Genomic DNA, 25,465 nt, shown 5'->3' with positions numbered 1-25,465 from the left:
ACATTTGACAATAGCGGGGGAAAGCTATGCTGGATATCATGAATGACGAACGAGTAATATCACTCAGATCATTATTGAACATAAAACTGCTACATTGTTGCAACATGGCTTTCCAACAAGCATGTCATGGCTGTTTTCTTTGTTCTCCAAGTATTTCGTGGGATTTGAACTTCCATGTGGTGTAGAATAAGGCATAGACACAAATAAAAATATATTCACAAACACTTTTTACATACTTTATTAAGATTCTGAACAATCTTTTTCTTTTACATACAAATCTTACAGAAATTATAGTTACAGATTTGAATACACCCTCACCACAGAATGTCCGACGTATCATCAAATGTACAATTGAAGCCCTTTCAATTGCAGCTGTGCATTCAGAATCAGCAGAGCAGTAAGCCAGCATGTCACAAAATCACAAGCAATGTCAGATGTTAGATATCTGGTGAATCCTCCCATACCAGTGGGTAAATACGAAAATTGGTGCTTACATTTCTTAACCGTCATGTAAGAATAATGCCAACCCACATGTTTATCCTCATCAGGGGGCTTCTGGGGGTGGAAACCAGACTATGAACACAGCCATGATGATGGCTTTGCTCTGGAGCAAGTTGGATGAATTGTAATGTTTATGTAAATAACCAGGCTTGTGCTCATTGAGAAAAACAAAAGAGCAGAAGACAAATTCAGTTACCAAATGATTGAGAAGCAACACAAATTACTCAAAATATTTTTTGTGCTGTGCTAACAGTGTTTAGATATCGTAGCATGTGGATTGGGGTAGGTGACATGCTTTCAATCCACCAATGTAGCATAGTAATGGTGAGGTTATTCTGAGGTCTGCCAAATCAAATCTAATATGCATCATGCACAGCATAAATGTAATACAGTATCAAAAACATCACATTGGCAGGCAGCTATAGAAGTACATGAGCAACAGCCGATGCTGTAACAAATAGGAGAAAACTCCATTGTATGATCAAAGTGCTTTTTACTCTATTCAGATTTACAAAAAACTAATGAGAACATGTTTGAGTATAAAACATAAAACACATAGATACAAAAAGGCCTAGGAATCTCTCTTCCACGGCACCTCTCTTGGCACGAGCCACAGAGGAGTAAGAGTCAGTGCCACTTTGGTGATGGGGTTAAATAGCCTCAAAAGGAGCAAAGGGCCTACACTGAAGTGGGAACAATGTTGTTAACATTACAGGAAGAAATGTAGAGATGTATAGAGCTGACTCGGTTCTTAAATCTGCATCACAGAGAACCATGTCTGTTCTACCCAGTACATCTGAACGTGAAGTAATGTAGGGCCCTCCTGAGTGCAGCCCTGTTCATCAGCGGCCATACGGTTAGTGGTTAGTTAGCTCTTCTTCACTACATCATGTTATGATGAAAATCAGAGCAGCTGTGTGACAAGGGAGTGCTGAAGCTTGCTCTTAGTCTTGACATATGTTGTCTAATATTGAGACAGGGTTCTTCATCCTAGGTTTGAGAGCAGTAACAGTTGCTGAACCTTGACACATTTCAGGGCAGATAAAGAGACAGAGCAGAGCTAGGATATAGTTACTCCACACAGAAAAGCCAATATGTGAAAGATATTCTTCTATTGCTGAGTTTAACAGAGGATGGAGAGCTTGTGAGCAACTAAAAGGACATGGGGAACCCTGGGATTTGCAGTACTGAGCAATAATTATATAAGGAGTCTATCCACAGGTAGAAAAATAATATTAAAAGGCAAAGAACCAAAAGGCAATACAAAAGCAATATTAACAGAAATGTATTGTAAGTAAAAAAGCACGGCCAAAAGCAAAGGGTTAAAGGGAATAGGCAGAGAAGAGAGAACCTTGTGAAGTGAATGGAGGTGCATGTGCTGCTCATTCTTCAATCCAATATTTGGAGGAATTTCACTAGACTCCCACTCTAGTAGACACTCAGAAAAATGCTTTTCTCTGCAGGTCTGTCACTTGACTACTAAGGATCCTGTAACAAACCATGAAAAGACAGAAGTGTTTGCTAGGGGCACACCTGTTCCTTAAAGAAGTGCAGGTGATAACAGTAACATACTTTTAAGGCTCCCTTTCCTGAACCATTATCAGCAGCAAAATCATGTTGCAGTGTCAGTATATACGGCAACATCTCAAATGACGCCTTATTCCCTATATAGTACTTTACTTCTGCCCTGGGCCACATACTGTATGGCTCTGTGCCAAAGTAGAGCATTATATGAGGAACAGGATGCCACTTGAAAAGCCTACCTCTCTACACACTTTGCCTACACCGGATACAAACAGACAGGGTGGCTGACACACTGGTCACAAGTGAAAGGCTAATGGAGTGGATGGCGCTGGACCAGCTCCTGCTTCCTGGAGCCACACGGGGAGCAAAAACCATCCCCACCACTCTGGAGCCCATAGCAGGAGGGTAACTGTCCTCCATCTTGGCTCAAATCAACACATAGCGCTTATGGGCTGCAGATGACCTCCGGGCTCTTACAGTTTGGATTCTCTCAATCCAGCAGAGCTTGAACATCTAGGAACAGCACCATGAATCTGTAAAACTGCTGTGCTTCTGCAGCACACAATCTAAAAACAGGCTACCTTGGGCTAGTCCAGATGGTTATGTAGTATAAAATCGTCATGGAGGGTTGTTTTGTAAAGGTAGCTGACATGATCATAAGCCTAGTTGACTGAAGCTCGTTCTGTACAGTTCCTTGGTTGGTTTTCTGAGCTAGTTTCCTCAGAGGCTGCGTCCCATGATGATGATATCCTTGGGAAAGCCCTCCATCTTTGCCACTTCGAAGCAGCCCAGCTTACTATAGAAGTCCAACATCCTCTTGTCAGCCTGCCTCACCTCACAGAACGCGCCGTGGGACCCTGAGAGGAACAAATCAACAGGAAAGACAGAGAGAAGAGAGTATTTAATCTGACTAAGACTAAGACTGACATGTATGTGCATAGATCGCCAGTTAGGATTTGGCTTCTGAGTCCCTGCTGCTGTTAGAGGACTGATTTGATTGGTCTCTGTGGGTGGGCGTCACCTACCGTTGGCCTTGAGGGAGGAGAGCAGGCATCCCATCATGCTCTTGGCCACGCTGGGATCGGTGACCTTGGCATGGATGTCGACCTTGATGAGGGAGGGGAAGTTAGACAGGAAGGTCTCTGGCAGACCCTCCTCTTCCTCATGGAAACTCAGCATCATCTTCTACAGGTTGGAGAGGACAGAGGGAGGAGAGGAGAGAGAACAGAAGGAGGAGACATTCATTTAGCAGACATTATTTATCCAGGTAGACTAACAACTAAATTCATCCTGGGCAGATGAGAAAACCACATACACTCACCGGCCACTTTATTAGGTACACCTGTTCAACTGCTCAATAACGCAAATATCTAATCAGCCAATCACATGGCAGCAACTCAATGCATTTAGGCATGTAGACATGGTCAAGATGACCTGCTGAAGTTCAAACCGAGCATCAGAATGGGGAAGAAAGGTGATTTAAGTGACTTTGAATGTTGCATGGTTGTTGGTGCCAGACAGGCTGGTCTGAGTATTTCAGAAACTGCTGATCTACTGGGATTTTCACAAACAACCATCTCTTGGGTTTACAGAGAATGGTCAGAAAAAGAGAAAATATCTAGTGAGAGGCAGTTCTCTGGGCGAATATGCCTTGTTGATTGCAGAGGTCAGAGGAGAATGGCCAGACTGGTTCGAGATGATAGAAAGGCAACAGTAACTCAAATAACCACTCGTTACAACCAAGGTATGCAGAAGACCATCTCTGAACACACAACACGTCGAACCTTGAAGCAGATGGGCTACAGCAGCAGAAGACCACACCGGGTGCCACTCCTGTCAGCTAAGAACAGGAAACTGAGGCTACAATTCGCACGGGCTCACCAAAATTGGACAATAGAAGATTGGAAAAATGTTGCCTGGTCTGATGAGTCTCGATTTCTGCTGCGACATTCAGATGGTAGGATCAGAATTTGGCGTAAACAACATGAAAGCATGGATCCATCCTGCCTTGTATCAACGGTTCAGGCTGGTGGTGGTGGTGTAATGGTGTGGGGGATATTTTCCTGGCTCCTAAGTATCAACTGAGCATCGTTTATACACCACAGCCTACCTGAGTATTGTTGCTGACCATGTCCATCCCTTTATGACCACAGTGTACCCATCTTCTGATGGCTACTTCCAGCAAGACAATGCGCCATGTCACACAGCTCACATCATCTCAAACTGGTTTCTTGAACATGACAATGAGTTCACTGTACTCCAATGGCCTCCACAGTCACCAGATCTCAATCCAATAGAGCACCTTTGGGATGTGGTGGAACGGGAGATTCGCATCATGGATGTTCAGCCGACAAATCTGCAGCAACTGCGTGATGCTATCATGTCAATATGGACCAAAATCTCTGAGGAATGTTTCCAGCACCTTGTTGAATCTATGCCACAAAGAATTAAGGCAGTTCTGAAGGCAAAAGGGGGTCCAACCCGGTACTAGCAAGGTGTACCTAATAAAGTGGCCGGTGAGTGTATAACAATCACAAATAAACACGAATAAAACTACAGAAATAAAGAAGCAGTGCGGTCCTACAGTACCTCAGCTTCCGAGAGGTCCTTCTGGCAGTCTGGTTTGTTGTACTTCTCCTGCATTGAGGGTATCCAGCTCATCTTACACTTCTTGTCGAAGGGCTTGAGGTCTGCAGTGCCCAGAGCATAGCCACAGATCCCCTCCTCATCCTCCAGCACAAAGCCATAGTCTGGACTCAGAGTGAGGAACCCTCCTACTAACCTGGGGACAAGACAACACGCTGTCAGTCATACAGACAGAAGTACATTCCTCCAAAGTAGGAGTGTTAACATGTAAACGATAAGAAATTCCTAAACGATTAGAGAAAATCCCTTAACTAAAAACATTAATTTAAGATCTAAGATTCCTGCTTACAATTGCATTTAACAATGCTGCCTCTGTTGCCCAGCACAGATTTGAGGTCTGTGCGCTTGTCCACCTCTCCCCTTGAACTGAGCTGAACAGAGAGAATGATGCTCACAGCACAGGTAGCTGTATTCTGTTATTTCCCTATATGCCTAAGTTTGCTGTAAAACTATATTTTGAGTCCAGATGTGTTGCTAAACTGTCTGATTACTTAAAGTGCAATGGCATATTTTCCTTGTTGTTTTCCAAGAGTGGCAGGGCTGCCTCAACGTTTCACTTATCACCTATGTAAAAAGCGGTAAATGGTGGTAGAAATAATGAATGAAAATAGCCTAATTGTCAGCATGTAGGCCAAGAGAAAGAGCTTCATCATTAGTCTACACCAAGGTGACCTATCCACCTGCGCTTCCCTATCAAAAGACACACTGTATCTGTCTGAAATCCATGCCAATCCTCCCATTCTCTTTCTGCATGTTGCCCTCGCATATAGGCTTTCACGTTAAAAAGCTAACATTGAATGCTTTAATGCAAGTACAGACCTATCGTTTTATTTTGTGGGTCACCTGAAAAAAAGTTACAAGTCATATCTTGCAGTCAAATGTACAAACCGATGACATGCTATTAGAATATATGCAGAATTAAATAATTGTTTGTACAATTTAAACATTTAACCGTTAAAAATTGCCTCCACTAAATGTATTTTTGTTTTTAAAATCTACTCCAAAGCACACTGCATGAACGTTGCACAGAAATAATCAAATCTCTAATTTATTGTTTTCAAGGGAGTTGTAAAAGCTTTCCATTAGAATATATTTCTCATTCAGAATCCATATTTGAACTCTGAACACATTGACTACAAATGACAGAGAACGCTAAGACTCAAACTGTGTATAAGTAGTAAACCTGCATTAGAGTACATTAACCCATGCCCCACCTGTCTCCTATGAGATCTGGCTCCTGCTCGGGGAAGGGGACTTCCACTCCCTCAGAGTACATCTCTCTGCAGATCTTGTAGACCGCATGCTGAAAACACACACCACACAGAAGGCAGGACTTATAGAGGATGCAACCCAGAAAGGACAACAGTTGAGAGTGACAGAGAGAGAAAGAAAGACAGACACACACACACATACATACACACACACGTAGACTGCTGACTTGGAGTGCAGAATGGATGAGCAGCTCTGCAAATTAACCTTGAAACACATCTAAACTAGGACAGCTCAGCTGGGAATACCAGCAGCCTAGCTACACCCACACTCAGTGAATTCAGCAACACACACACACACACACACACACACACACACACACACACACACACACACGTCGGCGTACTCTCCTCACCTCATCTTTGGGAAAGTACGGCCTTATGGAATAGGTTTTGGAGGTTGGCAGTGAGGGTGGAGGCTGGAAGAAAAGATCGTTTGCCCCATCTATGGGCAACAATCGCTGTGGGTCAAAACAGACAGGTTCAGTTCCTCTGAGACTCAGGCACTGGGAAGGCCCTCTGGCCTCTGCCTTGGCTGGCTGCCTCAGAGTCCATTTGCTACAGCTGAGCCACTGTCACACCAAAAAAGGGCTGGGCAAAAAGAAGGCTAAACACTAGCCAACCATGTTACAGAACTGAAATGGCTTCCATGATACTTTTTGGTTTGACAGTGAGCAACAGCAGCAAATCACATCATACATCTTTTGTCTTTTGTTGTAAGAGCATAGCACATAAAGCAATGCATATCTTTTTTTCTTAAAGAAAGAGAAAATACGTAGAAAACTGATATATGAGGGTCGCGACTTGGTCTGAGAAAGGCTTTACTGGCTAAAGGAGATGCTCCTTTCCTTTGTCTAAGGCATCGCAAAGGTTCGCTGCGCAGGGCCCTCCTGTAGAGAAAAGTAATGATGCTGGCGCAGACACAGACAAAACTCCAGGAACAAAACAACAGAGGTTTATATGGCAATCTACTTCTGAGACCAACCGCTCAGTCCATCTATACTAGATCAATTGCTACTGAGGCTCTCACTGCTCAGCGTGGAGATGTAACTAGGCCTATAGGCTGGAGAAGTATAATTTTGTTCCTGGAGTTTTTGGCGGGCAAACTCGCTTGCGTTCTCGCTGGCGCTGCGATGCATACGCGTGCGCGTGCAAAAGGGGAGGGGGATATTTTTGTGCTGTGCTTTCCTGCAAAGAAATGAGATGTCATGAAATAAAACCTAGCCATGCTCGCTTGCGACCGCATGCGCCAGGGGAAAGCAGTATCTCCTTTGGGCAGTCGCTGAAAGAAATTCAAATTTAAATTGAATTAGATAACAACCGTCATACCGAACACTGGGCGTGACTTCTTATTCTTATATGGTTTCAGTTCACCCATTCCCTCTTCAGACAGATCTCTGCATACCAAGATGCTTTTTCGACCAATGCCTTTAGACACAACCAGGCACTCCTCTCTGTCCAAAACATGGACTTCAATTGTGATTGGTGCAAGAGGGAAGGGAGTGAACCCACCTTTTACAGATCCAAACTCATAATCATAATCAGCTCACCTTAGACAGACCAAACCCTTTCATATCTGCGCTGCGCAACACAACTTCATTAATACAAACTCTTTTTTTTTTGATTGCTGTGAAGTCAGTGTATTGGATACCTGGAACTCTCCTGCTAGACCTCCCCTAAAGGCCCAGGGCTCTTGGTCTCCACTAAGGAACTGTGCTGAGGACTGACTACGACACCCTGTTAGGAGCAGAGCCAAGCGGACATCGTTACCAGAGGACGGGGCTCTCTGACACAGATGGAGGGGGTGGGGGGGATGGGGATAATAGGTGTCTATCATTATCATTATTTTCCAGTAACTCCAAAACAAAAGATAATCTATTTGTTGTGTTTTTTTTGGGGTAAAAAGATACATTCAACTATTTTTTAATATAGGAAATGATTTTGGTTGAGCTGGGGCTCAAGCAACTAAAGCTTACTTCTGTGCACCTCAATTGAGAGGAATCACTGAGCTGACAGGCTTAAGCCTCAATCAAAGTAAATCAATCAACTACCAAATCCTGATTCACTTCCAGTGAGAACTAACAATTCATCCATGCTCAACCAATAAACGAGCAAAAGAATCAATGTTTTTAAATAAGCCATTCCTTCATATTGTCAACTAAATATGCACCTTTTCATGCACTGAGAACATGACCATTAAAGGGATCCTAAATTACTTCATCAAATGCCCCTCTATATTCATAAGACAAGCATTGGTATGCCTTTGCGTTTCCCCAGCGGTGAGTAAGCTCAAGTTGCTAGGATTAGCTTATACTGTGAAAACCCTAACCTTCGAGAAAGAGGGTGGGGAACGCAAAACCGACCTTAGATCAGTGTCCAGGGGGAAAACCTACTCTGTAAGCTTCAGCTGCTGTTGCCCCGCTGATCTCAGCACCTCGTCTGAAGTCACATTCTTATCTTATCTGCTTCGTCACATGACGAGGGAGCAAGACTCATCAAACCAGGAAGAGAGAGAGAGAGGAGGCAATAGCCTACCTGGGGAAGGGGCCTCTCAACTTGCTACTCAAGATCATCCAATCAGCACAGTGAAGACAAGCTCCACGGAAATATGTTTTCCAGCACACCTAGAGCACTTAACTCTTAGGGACTATTCACTGTGTTGTTGTTGCCATTCTGAACCTTGTTTACAAGATAACATAACATAGGCTAACATACATAGGCTGAACAAGAGCAGCCTTTATACGAGTGTTGCGCCACCTCTCAACCCAAAGCTGAGACAAGGACCCCTGTCATGTGACGAGACAGATGCAGCGCGCGTGCAGGAGAGCAAACACTCCTGCTTTAACGTACAGTAACAACCTCACCCTGACACCTAAGAACACTCCTTTTCAAGAGGTGGCACGACACAGCACACAGACACACCCACTGGGAGGAGCTCAGAACTCACTTTCACTTCAGACTCTAGTTCAGCACTAATAGACTGAATAAAATCGGATTGCTACTAAAGTATAAAGCCATGGTCATATGCTTTTTCTAAAGCGACGTACAGTTCCCATATAGGCCTATATGCCTAGGACTCAAACCAGCAGCTCTGGTGCTGCAGGCATCATACTCCAACCAACTGAGCCATCAGTGACCATTATGATGTGATGATATGATGGCCAACACTAATGATACTTGTAGTAGAATGGTCCTGGCGGCCTATACTGCAATTTGGGGTTTTGCTCCAGAGTGTGGAGCATGTAGGAGAGTAAGAGAGTGAAAACCAGGTGTGAGTTCCCTTAGGTGCATCCATGGCAGATCAGAGCCATCTCAATAGGCCTACTGATAGAAACAAAAACATGTTAGAGAGAAGCTGTCAAAAAGAGAGATTACGGAGTTAACACTTATCGCTTGGAACTAACTCGCTGCGCAAAAGTGACTTCATCCGGAGGGCTGCTTTCCTTCTCCCAAATCAGTCTCTTATACCATAGACTAATCTGATATGAAAACAATTAAAAACAAATCAAAACAAACAAACAAACAAACAAACTGAAAAGTGGCAACGCCTGCACTGGGCAAACATTGGCCACACTGTTGATCCAATAGCAGTAGAAACTGGTGCTGTGGATTCGTCCATCTGCACATAGTGAGGGGAGAAAACAATAGGAGATAGTCATTAGTAAGTGTTCTCAGTATCAAACCAGGGAAGCCGTGACTGAGTGCCAGCTGCAGTGCTTCTAACAATGGACTGGAGAATAAGGGGGCGAGCAGTTTTTTACTCTGCTTGTGAAGACACAGGAGCAAAACACAATACAATGGTTGTATTGTAGAGAATCAATAAGAGGCAATAAACTAAATCTGGAATTCCTGATAGATCAGGAATGAACCAATCTCTGGATTCAACTTGGTATATAATGCTTTATAATGCCTTATATAGCTGTTGTATAAGAGTTTAGATGTGACTCTACCAGTGTAGGTTTGCTGCCTGCTGTGTACTGGAGGTTAGGGTCCTCAGCTTTACCATAAAGCCAGACAAGACAGAAACCTGTGAATGAAAGGTGGTTACTGGGAATAACCCACAGACCATGCTGGTGCTTCAGGTTCTATCAAGGCAGCTTCCAACAGCTGCAGGCCTCAGATCACACTGAAGCTGGTATTCTTCTAACTGTATCAGGGGATACTTTTTACAAGTGGAGTTATTGCTTACCATGAGATGCTCGATGTGTGCGATCAGTGTGTGAGTGTGTGTGTAGGGGTGTATAAGATCAAGTGTTTTGGGTCCAAGGAGAAGTAGTATTGCTTAGTTTAGACAGAAACAGATGGCTGTATGATGGAGTGGAAGCCTGCCTTGGCTCTGATACAGTTAGAACAAACCATTCAGAAGAGGTATCTGAGGAGCCTACGATGAGGCTTTGAACTCAAGACCATCTAGAACACTGGTATCTACACCTTTCAGACCTCCTTGAGATTACTCAGTGAGGACTGTGGATCACGATGTGGGTCACGTGTAGATATGTTTAACCAGTAATACATCTAAAACATGGCTGAGTTGATTCATTATGCACCAGAATGGCCTTCCACAGTCAGTCACCTTGCTCTCCAAGCTCGCGTGCGCGCTAGGGCATGGGGGCGGGTTGGGACTTCCCCTGGGGCCCACCCCCATACCCCCCACCCCTCAGACTGGGAGACATGGCAGCAGGTGTGTCTGTGTGTGAACACAGCAGTGATGTTACTGGACACACAGCAAGCAGCAGGAACCCTGCTGGATCAGTCACTACAGATCCCAATACAGAGATCAGGTCACCTCATTTAGCCTGACTAAGGGAAGCTGGCAATGCAAGCGGCATTCAGTCAGTAAAAAAAAAGAAAAAAGAAAAAAAAAAGTGTGCAATGAAATAGAATAAAACAACAATTGAAAAGCGATGTAGTGCCTTTATATAGACCTGACCTGGCCTCTTACTGGCTGACATACTGTATTCTCAGGTAATTATAACATTAGCAGAGAGAGCTTAAACTAGAAGTGTGAGGCAACTAAGAAAGGTGAAATGATTGCATTGTCAAGTCTTAAAGTCAGCTTTGCCATCTGTTAAGCAGACATCTAGATATACGTGTGATTGATTATGTGCATGACTCAACTACCAAAGACTGGATCTACATCTTCAGTCTTCCTCTTCAAAAGCAATGTGGTAGTATGTTCCTATGTGTATGTCAAAACTAGAGCTGAGGGATAGCCTAAATAAGGTCTAAGGTCTAGCTAAATAAGTTCTTACTGGACTGAAACCGACTAACTCTGTGGGTGTACACACACATACGCACCTAACCACTGGACAAACGACTTGACCATAGAGATGATGCTCTTGATGTCCCAGATGTAGGGGTAGAGGTCATACAGGATGGTGCGGTTAGCAGAGTTGGACAGACGGGTGAACATCTGGATGACGGAGCAGCACATCTCCTCAAACGCCTCTGCCCTGGACTGCCACTCCGCAACCTGCAGGAGACAACAGCAGTTTGAGAAACTCTGGACAGAGAATGTGCTCCTAAATGTTGGAAAACAATGGCTACAGTTTCTAGTACAACTCAATAACACAAGAACCCATCAAGACTACACATACATACACTCAGACATACGCCACTTTATTAGGTACACCTGTTCAACTGCTCGTTAACGCGAATATCTAATCAGCCAATCACTGGCAGCAACTCAATGCATTTAGGCATGTAGACATGGTCAAGATGACCTGCTGAAGTTCAAACCGAGCATCAGAATGGGGAAGAAAGGTGATTTAAGTGACTTTGAACGTGGCATGGTTGTTGGTGCCAGACGGGCTGGTCTGAGTATTTCAGAAACTGCTGATCAACTGGGATTCACACACACAACCATCTCTAGGGTTTATAGAGAATGGTCTGAAAAAGAGAAAATATCCAGTGAGCGGCAGTTCTCTGGACGAAAATGCCTTGTTGATGCCAGAGGTCAGAGGAGAATGGCCAGACTGGTTCGAGATGATAGAAAGGCAACAGTAACTCAAATAACCACTCGTTACAACCAAGGTATGCAGAAGACCATCTCTGAACACACAACACGTTGAACCTTGAAGCAGATGGGCTACAGCAGCAGAAGACCACACCGGGTGCCACTCCTGTCAGCTAAGAACAGGAAACTGAGGCTACAATTCGCACGGGCTCACCAAAATTGGACAATAGAAGACTGGAAAAACGTTGCCTGGTCTGAGGAGTCTCGATTTCTGCTGTGACATTCAGATGGTAGGGTCAGAATTTGGCGTAAACAACATGAAGGCATGGATCCATCCTGCCTTGCACCAACGGTTCAGGCTGCTGGTGGTGGTGTAATGGTGTGGGGGATATTTTCCTGGCACACTTTGGGCTCCTTAGTACCAACTGAGCATCGTTTATACGCCACAGCCTACCGAGTATTGTTGCTGACCATCCCTATATGACCACAGTGTACCCATCCTTCTGATGGCTAACAGCAGGATAACGCACCATGTCACAAAGCTCACATCATCTCAAACTGGTTTCTTGAACATGACAATGAGTTCACTGTACTCCAATGGCCTGTCACCAGACCTCAATCCAATAGAGATCACCTTTGGGATGTGGTAGAACGGGAGATTCGCATCATGGATGTGCAGCCGACAAATCTGCAGCAACTGCGTGATACTATCATGTCAATATGGACCAAAATCTCTGAGGAATGTTTCCAGCACCTTGTTGAATCTATGCCACAAAGAATTAAGGCAGTTCTGAAGGCAAAGGGGGGTCCAACCCAGTACTAGCAAGGTGTACCTAATAAAGTGGCCGGTGAGTGTATAACCCTGGCATGTAATAATGTGGGTACATGGACCTGGTCTCTAGGGTTTATCAACACACCACGCAATGGTGTTGAAGGGTACTGCATATCTGCCTTTTGTTTTGCAGTGGTTTTATTATCATTATCACTAAGACTAAATTCATTACACAGCTCTGTAGAGCATAAAAACACAACAACCATCTCACTAACAATTTCACGGCTGATACGAAGAGCCTTTGTATGCTTCTTTTGACTCCTCTGTGTCCTATTCATAAATCCATCACCCATCCATCTAGTCCAGTCCCGCCCCAGTGATCCAACCCACCTTGTCAGGTTCCTTGCCCTTGCAGTTGACGCTGACGGTGCTGCTGTTGGCTCGTAGCCAGTTGAACTCTTTAAGCATCAGCACAGCCTTGGGTCCGTGTTCGTAGGGAAGGTAAAACATCTCCGCTAGCAGACTCAGGTCCCCTAAGGACAAGGCCTCTGCTGTGTACAGAGGCTTCTCATTGGGCCCCGGCACAAACAGGTCCTGAGGAGAAATACATCACCATTATTACGGTCATTAAGCAGTACAAAATAAGACCAGACAGTGTGGAGGCTTTTTGTTTGGCAACAGGAAACACGCATGCACGCGCGCATACACACACACACACACACACACACACACACACACACACACACACACACACACACACACACACACACACACACACACACACACACACACACACACACACACACACACACACCAGTTTCAGCTGCTCGTCTGTCTGCATGGGGGCCACGTCGCTGCCTGAGTCCTCCTGGATGGACTCCTCAAGGGACTTGGACTCAGTCAGGCTCTCCTTGTCTGTGTCCATGGGCCTCAGGTCTTCAGACATCTTCTCATTGAGGATGGTGCTGACATTCTTGGCCTCTGTGTCGGGCTCCGCTCCTGGATCAGTGTCTGCATCATCCTGCTTCTCCACAGCCATCTCCATAGGCTCCTCGTCAAGTTCCTTCTTCTCCACCTCGACCTGCAGAAATAGTTACCATGTGTAAAATGTACTTAAACTTGAATCACCTTGAATCAATACACAATCTAATAGTCTTGCCAACAAGTGGACCATAATTGAAATGTTTTTGTTGTTTTTTTTTGTCCAGAATTTAAAAGTGTGTTTATATCAATGATGTCTGGATCATTATCATGAACTCACCTCCTCCTCCTCCTCCTCCTCCTCCTCCTCCTCCTCCTCCTCCTGTGGTCCTTTGCCCATGGGATGTGTGTGAGGGTCTGGGCAGAGTGGGGGTATGATGGGGGTCATGATAGGTTGTTGGAACACAGTTGTAACTGTGGTCGAGGAGCAGAGAGAGGGTGTGCCCATGGATGGCACGTCTATGGCAGAGCTATGAGCACCGCTGTGGGGCACCTGACGACCTGGAAGAGCAACACACCACATACTGCTCAAATCATGTTTTTTCAAACAAACACAATATCAACATACAGCACAGACATAACATTATTTTACAAATGCAAATGTAAAATGGTAGACAGGTAATTAACCGAAGGTCATAAGGTAAATGCCTCTCACTGTTGTACTGATGGGGCACGCCAAACTCCCCGAGCCACTCAGTCAGGGCCAGTTTGAGGGCCAGCTGGGGGCTGTAGAGCATGTCTGTCTCCAGTTCCTCATCGCTCCCCTCATTCTCCAGCTTAATCTGGATGGACACCGTGCTGTCCTCCCCGTCATCTGTGAGAGAGAGAGAGAGAGAGAGAGAGAGAGAGAGAGAGAGAACCATTACAAGGGACAAGATGTAGATCTTTCTCTTTCATGATAACACAATTTTGTGCAGTTTTTTGCAGACAGGAGAGCTATTTTGAGTTACCTTCAAAGCTCAAGACATCAAGACAGGTCTAAATATAACAAAACAAACATACTGACTGTGGGGGCTTCAAAAAGACATCTCAAACAAGATAGCCCTAAGCATAGCCTCATGGTTAACAGGTATACATACAGTTGTGGTCAGAAGTTTACATACACTTGTAAAGAACATGTATGTCATGGCAATCTTGAGTTTCCAATCATTTCTACAACTCTTAATTTTCTGTGATGGATTGATTGGAGCACATACTTCCTTGTTACAAAAAACATTCATGAAGTTTGGTTCTTTTATGAATTTATCACTTCTAAAAATGTGACAAAATCTGCGGGGTCAAAAATATACATACAGCAATGCTAATATTTGGTTAAATGTCCCTTGGCCATTTTCACCTCAATTAGACGCTTTTGGTAGCCATCCACAAGCTTCTGGCAAGCTTCTGGTTGAATCTTTGACCACTCCTCTTGACAGAATCGGTGCAGTTCAACTAAATTCGTTGGCTTTCTGACACAGACTTGTTTCTTCAGCACACTCCACATGTTCTCGATGGGGTTTAAGTCAAGACTTTGTGAAGGCCATTCTAAGACCTTAATTCTAGCCTGATTTAGCCATTCCTTTACCACGTTTGATGTGTGTTTGGGGTCATTGTCCTGTTGGAACACCCAACTACGTCCAAGACCCAACCTTCTGGCTGATAATTTTAGGTTTTCCTGAAGAATTTGGAGGTAATCCTCCTTCTTCATTATTCCATTTACTTTCTGTAAAGCACCAGTTCCACTGGCAGCAAATCAGGCCCAGAGCATAATACTACCACCACCATGCTTGACGGTAGGTATGGTGTTCTTGTGGTGAAAGGCCTCAACTTCTCTCCTCCTAACATATTTCTAGTCATTGTGGCCAAATAGCTCAATTTTTGTTTCATCTGACCACAGAACTTTCCTCCAGAAGGCCTTTTCTTTGTCCATGTGATCAGCAGCAAACTTCAGTCGAGCCTTAAGGTGCCGCTTCTGGAGCAACGGCTTCCTTCTTGCATGGCAGCCTCTCAGCCCATGGTGATGTAAAACACGCTTGACTGTGGACACTGACACCTGTGTTCCAGCAGCTTCTAATTCATAGCAGACCTGCTTTTTGGTGGTTCTTGGTTGACTCTTGACCATCCTGACCAATTTTCTCTCAGCAGCAGGTGATAGCTTGCGTTTTCTTCCTGATCGTGGCAGTGACACAACTGTGCCATGCATTTTATACTTACAAACAATTGTTTGCACAGTTGATCTTGGGACCTGTAGCTGCTTTGAAATGGCTCCAAGTGACTTTCCTGACTTGTTCAAGTCAATTATGCACTTTTTCAGATCCGTGCTGAGCTCCTTAGAGTTTCCCATTGTAGCGTTTTTGGCTGAGTGCAATGAGTGTATCAAACGAGCCCTATTTAAATGGGCTGAGATAAGTCACCAGCTGTAGTCAATCATAATCACTCATAAGAAGTTAAGAGGCCATGCCACAAAGCAAATTTGATTGACACAACTTTTCACCAAAATTGATAATTCAAGGTGCTGTATGTATATTTTTGACCCAGCAGATTTTGTCACATTTTCAGAAGACCCATAATAAATGACTTCCGCCCAGTTGCACTCACGCCCATCATCATGAAGTGCTTCGAGAGGCTGGTCTTAGCTCAACTCAAGACCTGTCTACCACCCACACTGGACTCCTTCCAATTCGCCTACCGGCAGAACAGGAGTACAGAGGATGCCATCTCAACGGCACTTCACTCCGCCCTGTCCCACCTCGACAAGAGCAACACTTATGTGAGAATGCTGTTCATTGACTTCAGTTCAGCATTCAACACCATCATCCCCTCCAAACTGATCTCCAAACTCAGTCAACTGGGCATCAACTCCTCCCTCTGCAACTGGATCCTGGACTTCCTAACCAACAGGCCGCAGTCTGTTAGGCTACACAACCACACCTCCTCAACCCTCACCCTGAACACCGGCGTTCCACAAGGCTGTGTGCTGAGCCCCCTCCTTTACTCCCTCTTCACCTACGACTGCATGCCTGTACATGGCTCAAACACCATTGTTAAGTTTGCAGACGACACAACGGTGATTGGTCTCATCAGCAACAACGATGAGTCGGCCTACAGGGAGGAGGTCCAGCACCTAACAGTGTGGTGCAACGACAACAACCTGGCTCTCATCACCAGGAAGACCAAAGAGCTCATTGTGGACTTCAGGAAGTCAAAAGCTGGCACACACACCCCCATCCTCATCAACGGGACTGAGGTGGAGCGAGTCACCAGCTTCAAGTTTCTAGGTGTCCACATCTCTGAGGATCTCTCCTGGACCCTCAACACCTCTACCCTGATCAAGAAGGCTCACCAGCGTCTCTTCTTCCTGAGGAGACTAAAGAAGGTCCATCTGTCTCCTCAGATACTGGTGAACTTCTACCGCTGCACCATCGAGAGCATCCTCACCAACTGTGTCACAGTATGGTATGGCAACTGCTCTGCATCTGACCGGAAAGCACTGCAGAGGGTGGTGAAAACTGCCCAACGCATCACCGGTTCCTCACTCCCCTCCATTGAAGCTGACCAGGGCAAACGATGCTTGCGTAAGGCACGCAGCATCGTCAAGGACATTTATCACCCCAATCATAGACTGTTCACCCCACTCCCCTCCGGGAGGCGCTACAGGTCTCTCCGCACCCGAACCAGCAGGTTCAGAGGTAGCTTCTTCCCTGCAGCTGTCACCCTACTGAACTCGAACTCTGCACCTAGGTGACAACCTACCAACCCCTGCACCCCCCCCCGGACAATTGCAATTACAAACTGCTCTTACTCCATACCACTGCTCTTCTGTACATATCTGTCTATACTGTTCATAATGCACATATCCTATATTTTTCTTTAATACTACTGTTAATACACTGCACATATCTGTACATACTGTACATACCTGTTTATACTGTTCATACGGCATTCCATATTTATTCTGCTATTTACTCTAATGTTACTGTTAATACGTATACCTAGACTGCATTGCCTATACAGCTCATATGCTGCTTACACTGTTCATACTGCATCCTATTTATTCTGCTATAATGCTACTGCTAATTCATATACTGCTTACACTGCACTACTTATACTATACTGCACTATTATACTGCTCATATACTGCACTACCTGTATATACTGTTCACACTGCACTTTTCTGCTTTTTTGCACTTCTGGTTAGATGCTAACTGCATTTCGTTGTCTCTATACCTGTACTCTGCACAATGACAATAAAGTTGAATCTAATCTAATCTAAAAACTGTAACAGGCCCTAGCCTGTAGGTTGGGGATAAACAACTCCAGTTTGCAAGGGCCACAGGACTGCCAGTCTTCGATTCTCCCTGAACTTAATTGAAGTTTCATTTCATGTCATTGATGTAATGACATCAGTGTAAAGATGTCAAAGGAGTAAAACACTCTCTGATTAAGAGGTCAGTTGGACTGAAACCAACAGACACAGTAGCGACAGCCGTCATAGACCAGAGTTGTACACCCCTGTTTCCATCCCAGTCAGACTTACTCATGACCACGTCCTTGCGGACCCCATTCATGTTGGACTTGTACCACGTGGCCAGGGTGTGAATGGCCACAAAGTTGGACTCAAACTCGCAGTTGGGGTTGGTGAGGACTCCCTTCAGCCTCGGGATGAGCTCTGTAGATCGGCCCTTGTAGGGACCCAGGAACAGCCTCTTCTGGTCGTAATCATTGGCATGGATGTTGTCCCAGATCACTGGAGCTCTCCCTATGATTTTGGAGACTTCCTCAATGGACTCGACCGTGATGTCTTTGGACACCACCTTAGGACCTGGAGAGGTAAACATTACATGGATGGGTCATTGTCATTCACAAAATAAGTATTAAAGGGGCTCCATATACTTAGATGGTGTCAATCTTTGCCATGGTGGATATACACAAGAGATAGGGTGGATTATTGACTCCGCTCTGGACACTTTTGGAGGTGTGAAAATAACCATTGAACTTTGTGGGTCTCCATCTTAATAATTTCCTCCATTGATCAAAGACATCAGGTAGATGTCAAGTATATAATTTGAATGGGCCATGCTGTGTTTTGAAGCCAACATACCTGTCCATAGCACCTCAATGCCAGGCAACAGCTTTTCTCCCACTGTGTGCAGGTAGGGCGACTGAGTGACATTTGGGTAGCAGAATGTTCCGCAGTATTCTGTTTATGGGGGACAGAAAGACAAACAAACAAACAATAAACAAAACAAATCAATCAAACCCATTGATTTCAGTAAGAATACTTTTTAACAGATTAGACAGGTGATCGGTGTTACCAATGGGTGTATGTGTTACCTGTAGGGCAGAAGAGGAAGTTCTCTGGCTCTCCCAGGTACTGAAAGATCTCGTTGGTGATGGACACCTGAGCGTGTGCAAACGAGCTGAACACCTCCTTGTCCGCAGGGCACATGTTGTGGTCGATGTCATCAAACAGTAAGGCAAAGGACTTGCAGCCAAAATGAGTGATCTGCAGGAGAAACGAATTGCAATGTTAGACTTAAGACATTATGGCCCAATCCCAGATTGACCCTTTGGCCACAGCACTTGTCAAGATCTGAGGGGATATGAGAGGTAATAGTTAGCTCCATCTTTCCTTCGGACTGTTTCTACATGATTACCCCCGTACAATCACCTCAGGTGTACACCTGGGCATACAATCATCTCAGGTATGCACCTGGGCATATGGTTCAGGGGCTAGGGGGTGATTAAGGATTGGGCAACGTATGGAATAAAAAAAGAAAACAAATTGAGTGGAGGTAATGACTATTTTAAGGTGACTTATAAAACACTTGGTCAATTTGACCCAGAACATAAAGCATGTATAGCCTTATCAAACATAACAGGGGGATTAATAGCATACTGCCCATTCTAATTAGCCCCTGCTTAGCCCAAGTGGTTAGCTGAGATGAGATGTTGACGTGCCTGATCCAGTTTCCTCTTGAGTGTTGACACCTCCTTTTGATTGGAGAAGGTGATGTCCAGCCCTGGGGAGATGGCATAGATGAACTCTATCCCATGCTCCTTAGCAGCACTGATCAGAGTCATGAGTTGCTCTGTGAGAGGGAAGAGAAAGAAAATGCATAAATTACAGAATATTTCACATTAATAGTGCTTAAAACAATGGGAAGTCTTATACCTCCAGATAGTGGCTTGTGTGGTACATATCTATAATATGTATGTATAAAGTTTGCTTTAGCCAACCTCTTTTGCACTGTTAAGCCAGACAAAGGACTTGGCTAACAAATGTATGACAAGAACTAGTTGCAACTGCAACTCTACAAGAGGCTTCTCTGTCAAAATATACATAGACTGACACACAAAACACAAAGCACAATATCGCTTAATAAAAACCTGCTTCAAGATATATATATTATAGTGCAGCCATGTGGTTTTCGGTTTCAGTCTATGTACAGTGGGGGAAATAATTATTTGATCCCCTGCTGATTTTGTTAGTTTGCCCGATTACAAATAAATTAGCGGTCTATAATTTTTATGGTACTTTTAGTTTAACAAATAGAGACAGAATATCAACAAAGAAGTCCAGAAAAAACACATTATATAAAGTTATAAATTCATTTGCATTTGATCGAAGGAAATAAGTATTTGATCCCCTACAAACCAGCAAGAATTCTGGCTCGTACAGACCGGTTATATGCCCATGAGGCACACAGATTAGTCCTGTCACTTTAGGAAAAGTACTCCTAATCTCTGCTTGTTATGGGTATAAAAGACACCTGTCAATAGAATCAATCTCTTCCATTCCAACCTCTCCACCACCATGGGCAAGACCAAAGAACATTCAAAGGACATCAGGGTAAGAGTTGTAGACATGCACAAGGCTGGAATGGGCTACAAGACCTTCAGCAAGAAGCTTGGTGAAAAGGAGACAACTGGTGCAATTATTAGAAAATGGAAGAAATACAAAATAACCATCAATCGCCCTCGGCCTGGAGCTCCATGCAAGATCTTGCCTCGTGGGGTATGGATGATCATGAGAAGGGTGAGGGATCAGCCCAGAACTACACGGGAGGAGCTTGGTAATGATCTCAAGGCAGCTGGGACCACAGTCACCAAGAAAACCATTGGTAACACACTACACTGTAACGGATTGAAATCCTGCAGTGCCCGCAAGGTCCCCCTGCTCAAGAAGGCACATGTACAGGCCCATCTGAAGTTTGCCAACGAACACCTAAATGATTCATAGAAGGCTTGGGAGAAGGTGATGTGGTCAGATGAGACCAAAATTGAACTCTTTGGCATAAATTCGACTCTTCGTGTTTGGAGGGAGAGAAATGCTGAATGCTACAATCCCAAGAACACCATCCCCATCGTCAAACACGGAGGTGGAAACATTATGCTTTGGGGTTGTTTCTCTGCTAAGGGTACAGGACGACTTCACTGCATTGAGGGGCCAATGGACGGGGCCATGTACCATAAGGTCTTGGACGAGAACCTCCTTCCCTCAGCCAGAGCACTGAGGATGGGTCGTGGATGGGTCTTCCAGCATGACAATGACCCAAAACATACAGCCAAGGCAACAAAGGAGTGGCTCAAGAAGAAGCACACTAAGGTCATGGAGTGGCCTAGCTAGTCTCCAGACCTTAATCCTATCGAAAATTTGTGGAGGGAGCTGAAGCTTCGAGTTGCCAAGCAAAAGCCTTGAAACCTTCAGGATTTGGAGAGGATCTGTAAAGAGGAGTGGACCAAAATCCCTCCTGAGATGTGTGCAAACCTGGTGACCAACTATAAGAAACGTCTGACTTCTGTGCTTGCCAGCAAGGGTTTCTCCACCAAGTACTAAGTCATGTTTTACTTGGGGATCAAATACTTATTTCCTTCGATCAAATGCAAATGAATTTATAACTTTCTATAATGTGTTTTTTCTGGACTTCTTTGTTGATACTCTGTCTCTATTTGTTAAAATAAAAGTACCATAAAAATTATAGACCGCTCATTTCTTTGTAATCGGGCAAACTAACAAAATCAGCAGGGGATCAAATAATTATTTCCCCCACTGTATATGTTTGCAACTCGTAGAATTGCAGTTGCAACAAGGCAAGACCCTGAGAAAATGCTCACCTGCTTCTTCAACTGAGTACATCTCCCGCCAGAACATTCTATGCTTGTAGTCATCTTTAGGAGCGTAGAGGTATGTGTTCAACCCCCATTTCTGTTGTCTGGGGAATACAACATATTCTGTGATAAATACAGGCTTTACCTTATCTGAGGGACTGCTCTATCATTTGAAGATCACCAAAAATACCCAACATACTTTCAAGCTTTGATATTACCCATGTGAACTGATATTAATATTCTGTTATCTATTTAAATGAAATATGAATATATGCACTGCTTTTAACATTTCTGAACTGTTTTGTTGACAGAGCAGCAAAAGGCTAGTCTGCTGTGGGAAACACAAACAATATATTACCTCCTGAACAGCTCTTTCCTTTGTTCCATTGTCCAAGGCCTGCCATAAAAGCCTGTTTCAAACAAAAGATGACAACCATTCAGTTTCAACACATACAGTGCAAATTCCGACCGCAGCCGTCATTCATCCCCTTGTCATCGTGTTGATTCAGCTGTCAGCCGTTTACCTTGGAGACGGTATGGGTGTTGCACTCTTGCCTCCAAGATGCAACGCGTTTCATTAGCGGAGGCATTTCTCTTAATATTTGCATCCACAGTATAGCAGAACCATTTAATTTGGTATCGTTTGTCATAACTATGCAACTTGATTAGCTTATTTATGGCGTGAATACTGATGGACCCATTTGATCTTGGTGGATAAATAGGATAGTATAAGAGTGCAATATCATACGCTTCTGTTATTTGACAGCTGTCAAAATAATAATAATATAATTATCCAGCTAATCAATTTCTAACTCCTAGTTGACAAATGGTTGGATCATCACAGTTGACAGGCGAATTGCAAGCAAAATAATCGAGGAGAAAGTCTGCAAGAGACGACAAAAACCATTCGCAAAATACATATAAATACAGTGCCAAGCAGTGCTCACCTTCCACGACTCCACTGATGAATTTCCTGCGCCCCGTCAGCTCAACCCCGATCCTCCTGGGTTCTTCCACTGGCCTGGGGGCCTCGGCACAAGCCTCAGCAGGGCCTGGACTGGGGCTTGGTTCTCCCTCAACCTGCGATGTCTCCAATGTCTTATCTTTCTGAACCATTTTAACAGATGGACTGGTGTAGCTAGCTAACACCGGCGTTTAATAAAAGAAAATGTTTGAATGACAAAGAAACCTGACCCGAAACCCAGAGTTAAGAGGTTAGTGGGCCATCGTTATAAAAAAGGAGGAAACTAACCGTGTCGTAGAAGGCTCGATAACTTACTGACAACCTCCGTTTTCAAGCCACGCTCTGCAAGAATTGATCTTGATGTGGCTGATCAATAGAGTTTTTTTTGTCCTTGCTTCGTATTTGCAGTATAACGATACGGTCTGCTTTCGATAGCGAGCTGCGTTACCAAAATTGCTATCAATCTGTCAAATCTAGCGATCTTTAGTAGCGCTGCTGCTGGTGTTCTAGCAAGGCTTATCAATTTAGCTAGCGTCGTCGACAAAGTTCCGACTAATGCTGAGAGACGTAATCGAGATAAATATTATGTGATGTGGTACACAGTTTCTGTTGACATATTTATGTGGTAAAAGAAAAATATTTACGATGTATAAAGTATGATTGTGGCCGGTGAATATCAATTCGTCTTCCCGTTATTGCGTTTTGCACAGCTTCTTCCTGTTTACACCTACTGCGCATGTTCAGAACACTAGATAAAACCAGTCTAAACCGGATTTGTGTTTGAACCAAGATACTAGAGTACCAACAAGATTATAACTAATGCATTCGTTAAATTCTCCGAGAGACGGCCGGTACACCGGTCCTCCCCGCTATGGACCCTGCCTCTTTCAAAGCTAACGGAGAATTCAATGTGATGTAGAACAAGCAATTCTGTTTTTTCCCCCCGTTTTTTTTCAAATTATATTGAAATTAGATGTTGTATGTTTCCGTATTTCTGAAAGATACGCCATGCTTTGTTTACAAGAGTGTGACCCGACCATTTATCTTTACTTTGTGCGGGCTGCTCCGCCCATCCCGGATTAATGTACAGACAACACACAACATTGTTATTTAATAAAGAATAATTCTAAATTGTTTCACTCGAAGTGCATTGATTTTAGCAATAGGTATTGCCCAAATGGGATCAGTCTACACACTTTGAACACTACAAATACCTAATTCAATTCATAAATCAAGTCTATGGCATGCCTTTATAAATTACGGTTTAATGGTAATCATGATTAATGTATATTAACCAGTATTTTATATAGGATATGATGGAGGAGCTGTTTATTTATATTTGAGACTTAATTATTTCTATAAGGTCTACAAAATGTGTTGGCATCACTAGTTTGTGCAGATATTCCTAATAATTATTTTAATGATCTTGTCTTAGTATTTACATTTACATCTACATTTATGGCATTTAGCAGACGCCTTTATCCAAAGCGATGTACAACAATACATTTGTTTAAGTAAGTGAATCATCTATCCAACAGTCATCATAAGACAAAGTAATCAATGCTCACACCAGGGGCCATTGGCAGTCGTAATGCCAGTAGGCTATTTAAAAAAAATCATATATTTTATTAGCAGGAGAGAACTAGTACAGGGGGGTAGCAGGAGAGAAGAGGTCTCGGGGTTATGGTTAGTATAGGGGGGGTAGTGAGGGTGAAGCGGTCTTTAGGAGGGGCAGTTAAGATGTAGCTTGAAGAGATTGTTTTTCAATCTACAGCGGAAGATCAGAAGTGACTCTGCAGTCCTGACCATTGTGGGAAGCTCATTCCACCAGCGGGGCGCCAGAACAGTGAAAAGCCCTGACCGAGTAGCGTGGCCACTGCATCCACATAGAGGCGGCGGTGCCAGGCGAGGTTGAGGAGCGGAGTGATCTTGCAGGGGTTTGGGGGCTAACCATTGCTTGCAAGTAGAGAGGGGCTGTTCCCTTTGCCGCCCGGTAGGCAAGCGCCCGGGTCTTGAATTTGATGCGAGCTGCTACCGGGAGCCAGTGGAGGGTGCGGAGGAGGGGCGTGACATGGGAGAATTTGGGGAGATTGAACACCAGACGAGCGGCAGCGTTCTGGATGAGCTGCAGAGGCCTGATGGAGGAGGCGGGGAGTCCGGCCAAGAGTGCATTGCAGTAGTCAAGGCGAGAGATTACAAGTGCTTGGACCAAAAGTTGTGCTGCTTCTCTGGTGAGGAATGGACGTATCCTTCTGATGTTGTAGAGGAAGAATCTACAGGAGCGTGCTGTCGCTGTGATGTTCGCCACACAGGATAAGCGGTTGTCAAGGATCACCCCAAGGTTCTTGGCTGTATGGGAGGAGGTCACAGTAGAGTTTTCTACTGTGATGGAGAAGTCTTGGAGAGGGCAGGCTTTCCCTGGGAGGAAGAGCAGCTCAGTCTTGTCAAGGTTGAGCTTTAGGTGGTGGGCTGACATCCAAGCAGAAATGTCTGCAAGACATGCCGAGACACGTGTTGCCACCTGTGAGTCAGAAGGGGGGAAGGAGAGAAAAAGTTGAGTGTCATCTGCGTAGGTGTGGTAGGAGAAACCATGTGAAGAAATTACAAAGCCGAGAGATTTGGTATAGAGAGAGAACAGTAAAGGCCCAAGGACAGAGCCCTGGGGGACACCAGTGGTGAGGGGTCGTGGAGAGGACAACGATCCTCTCCACGTCACCTGGTAGGAGCGATCGACCAGGTAGGATGCAAACCAGGAGAGTGCA

General features: G+C 44.4%; 1 protein-coding gene across 1 annotated transcript; it reads right to left on the bottom strand.

The window, feature by feature from the left end:
• Positions 1 to 228: 228 nt before the first annotated feature.
• oga (O-GlcNAcase) lies at positions 229 to 23,422 on the bottom strand. The gene is made up of 18 exons (XM_083695443.1): positions 22,687 to 23,422; positions 22,098 to 22,149; positions 21,746 to 21,843; positions 19,589 to 19,719; positions 18,962 to 19,133; positions 18,729 to 18,827; positions 18,165 to 18,449; positions 14,304 to 14,462; positions 13,929 to 14,149; positions 13,482 to 13,748; positions 13,058 to 13,261; positions 11,238 to 11,412; positions 7,591 to 7,676; positions 6,296 to 6,400; positions 5,886 to 5,974; positions 4,615 to 4,807; positions 3,051 to 3,210; positions 229 to 2,882 (listed from the first exon to the last, which is right to left on the bottom strand). The coding sequence occupies exons 1-18, from the start codon at positions 22,853 to 22,855 to the stop codon at positions 2,746 to 2,748; spliced, it is 2,802 nt and encodes a 933-aa protein (XP_083551569.1). The 5' UTR covers positions 22,856 to 23,422; the 3' UTR covers positions 229 to 2,745.
• Between the last annotated feature and the right edge of the window lie 2,043 nt (positions 23,423 to 25,465).

The sequence above is a fragment of the Argentina silus genome, assembly GCF_951799395.1.
Source record: "Argentina silus genome assembly, chromosome: X".
NCBI classification, from domain to species: Eukaryota; Metazoa; Chordata; class Actinopteri; order Argentiniformes; family Argentinidae; genus Argentina; species Argentina silus.
Note: the sequence above shows the minus strand (reverse complement) of the source record. Positions and strands in the feature narration are given on the sequence as shown.

Bases quoted from the DNA above. Each gene is read 5' to 3' on its own strand.
- oga (XM_083695443.1), bottom strand. From the start codon at position 22,855: ATGGTTCAGAAAGATAAGACATTGGAGACATCGCAGGTTGAGGGAGAA. The intron at 18,450-18,728 runs GTATGTTGGCTT...TTACCTCTCCAG, and splicing joins CATTGAGGTGCTATGGACAG to GTCCTAAGGTGGTGTCCAAA. The intron at 3,211-4,614 runs GTACTGTAGGAC...TCCAACCTGTAG, and splicing joins AGGACCTCTCGGAAGCTGAG to AAGATGATGCTGAGTTTCCA.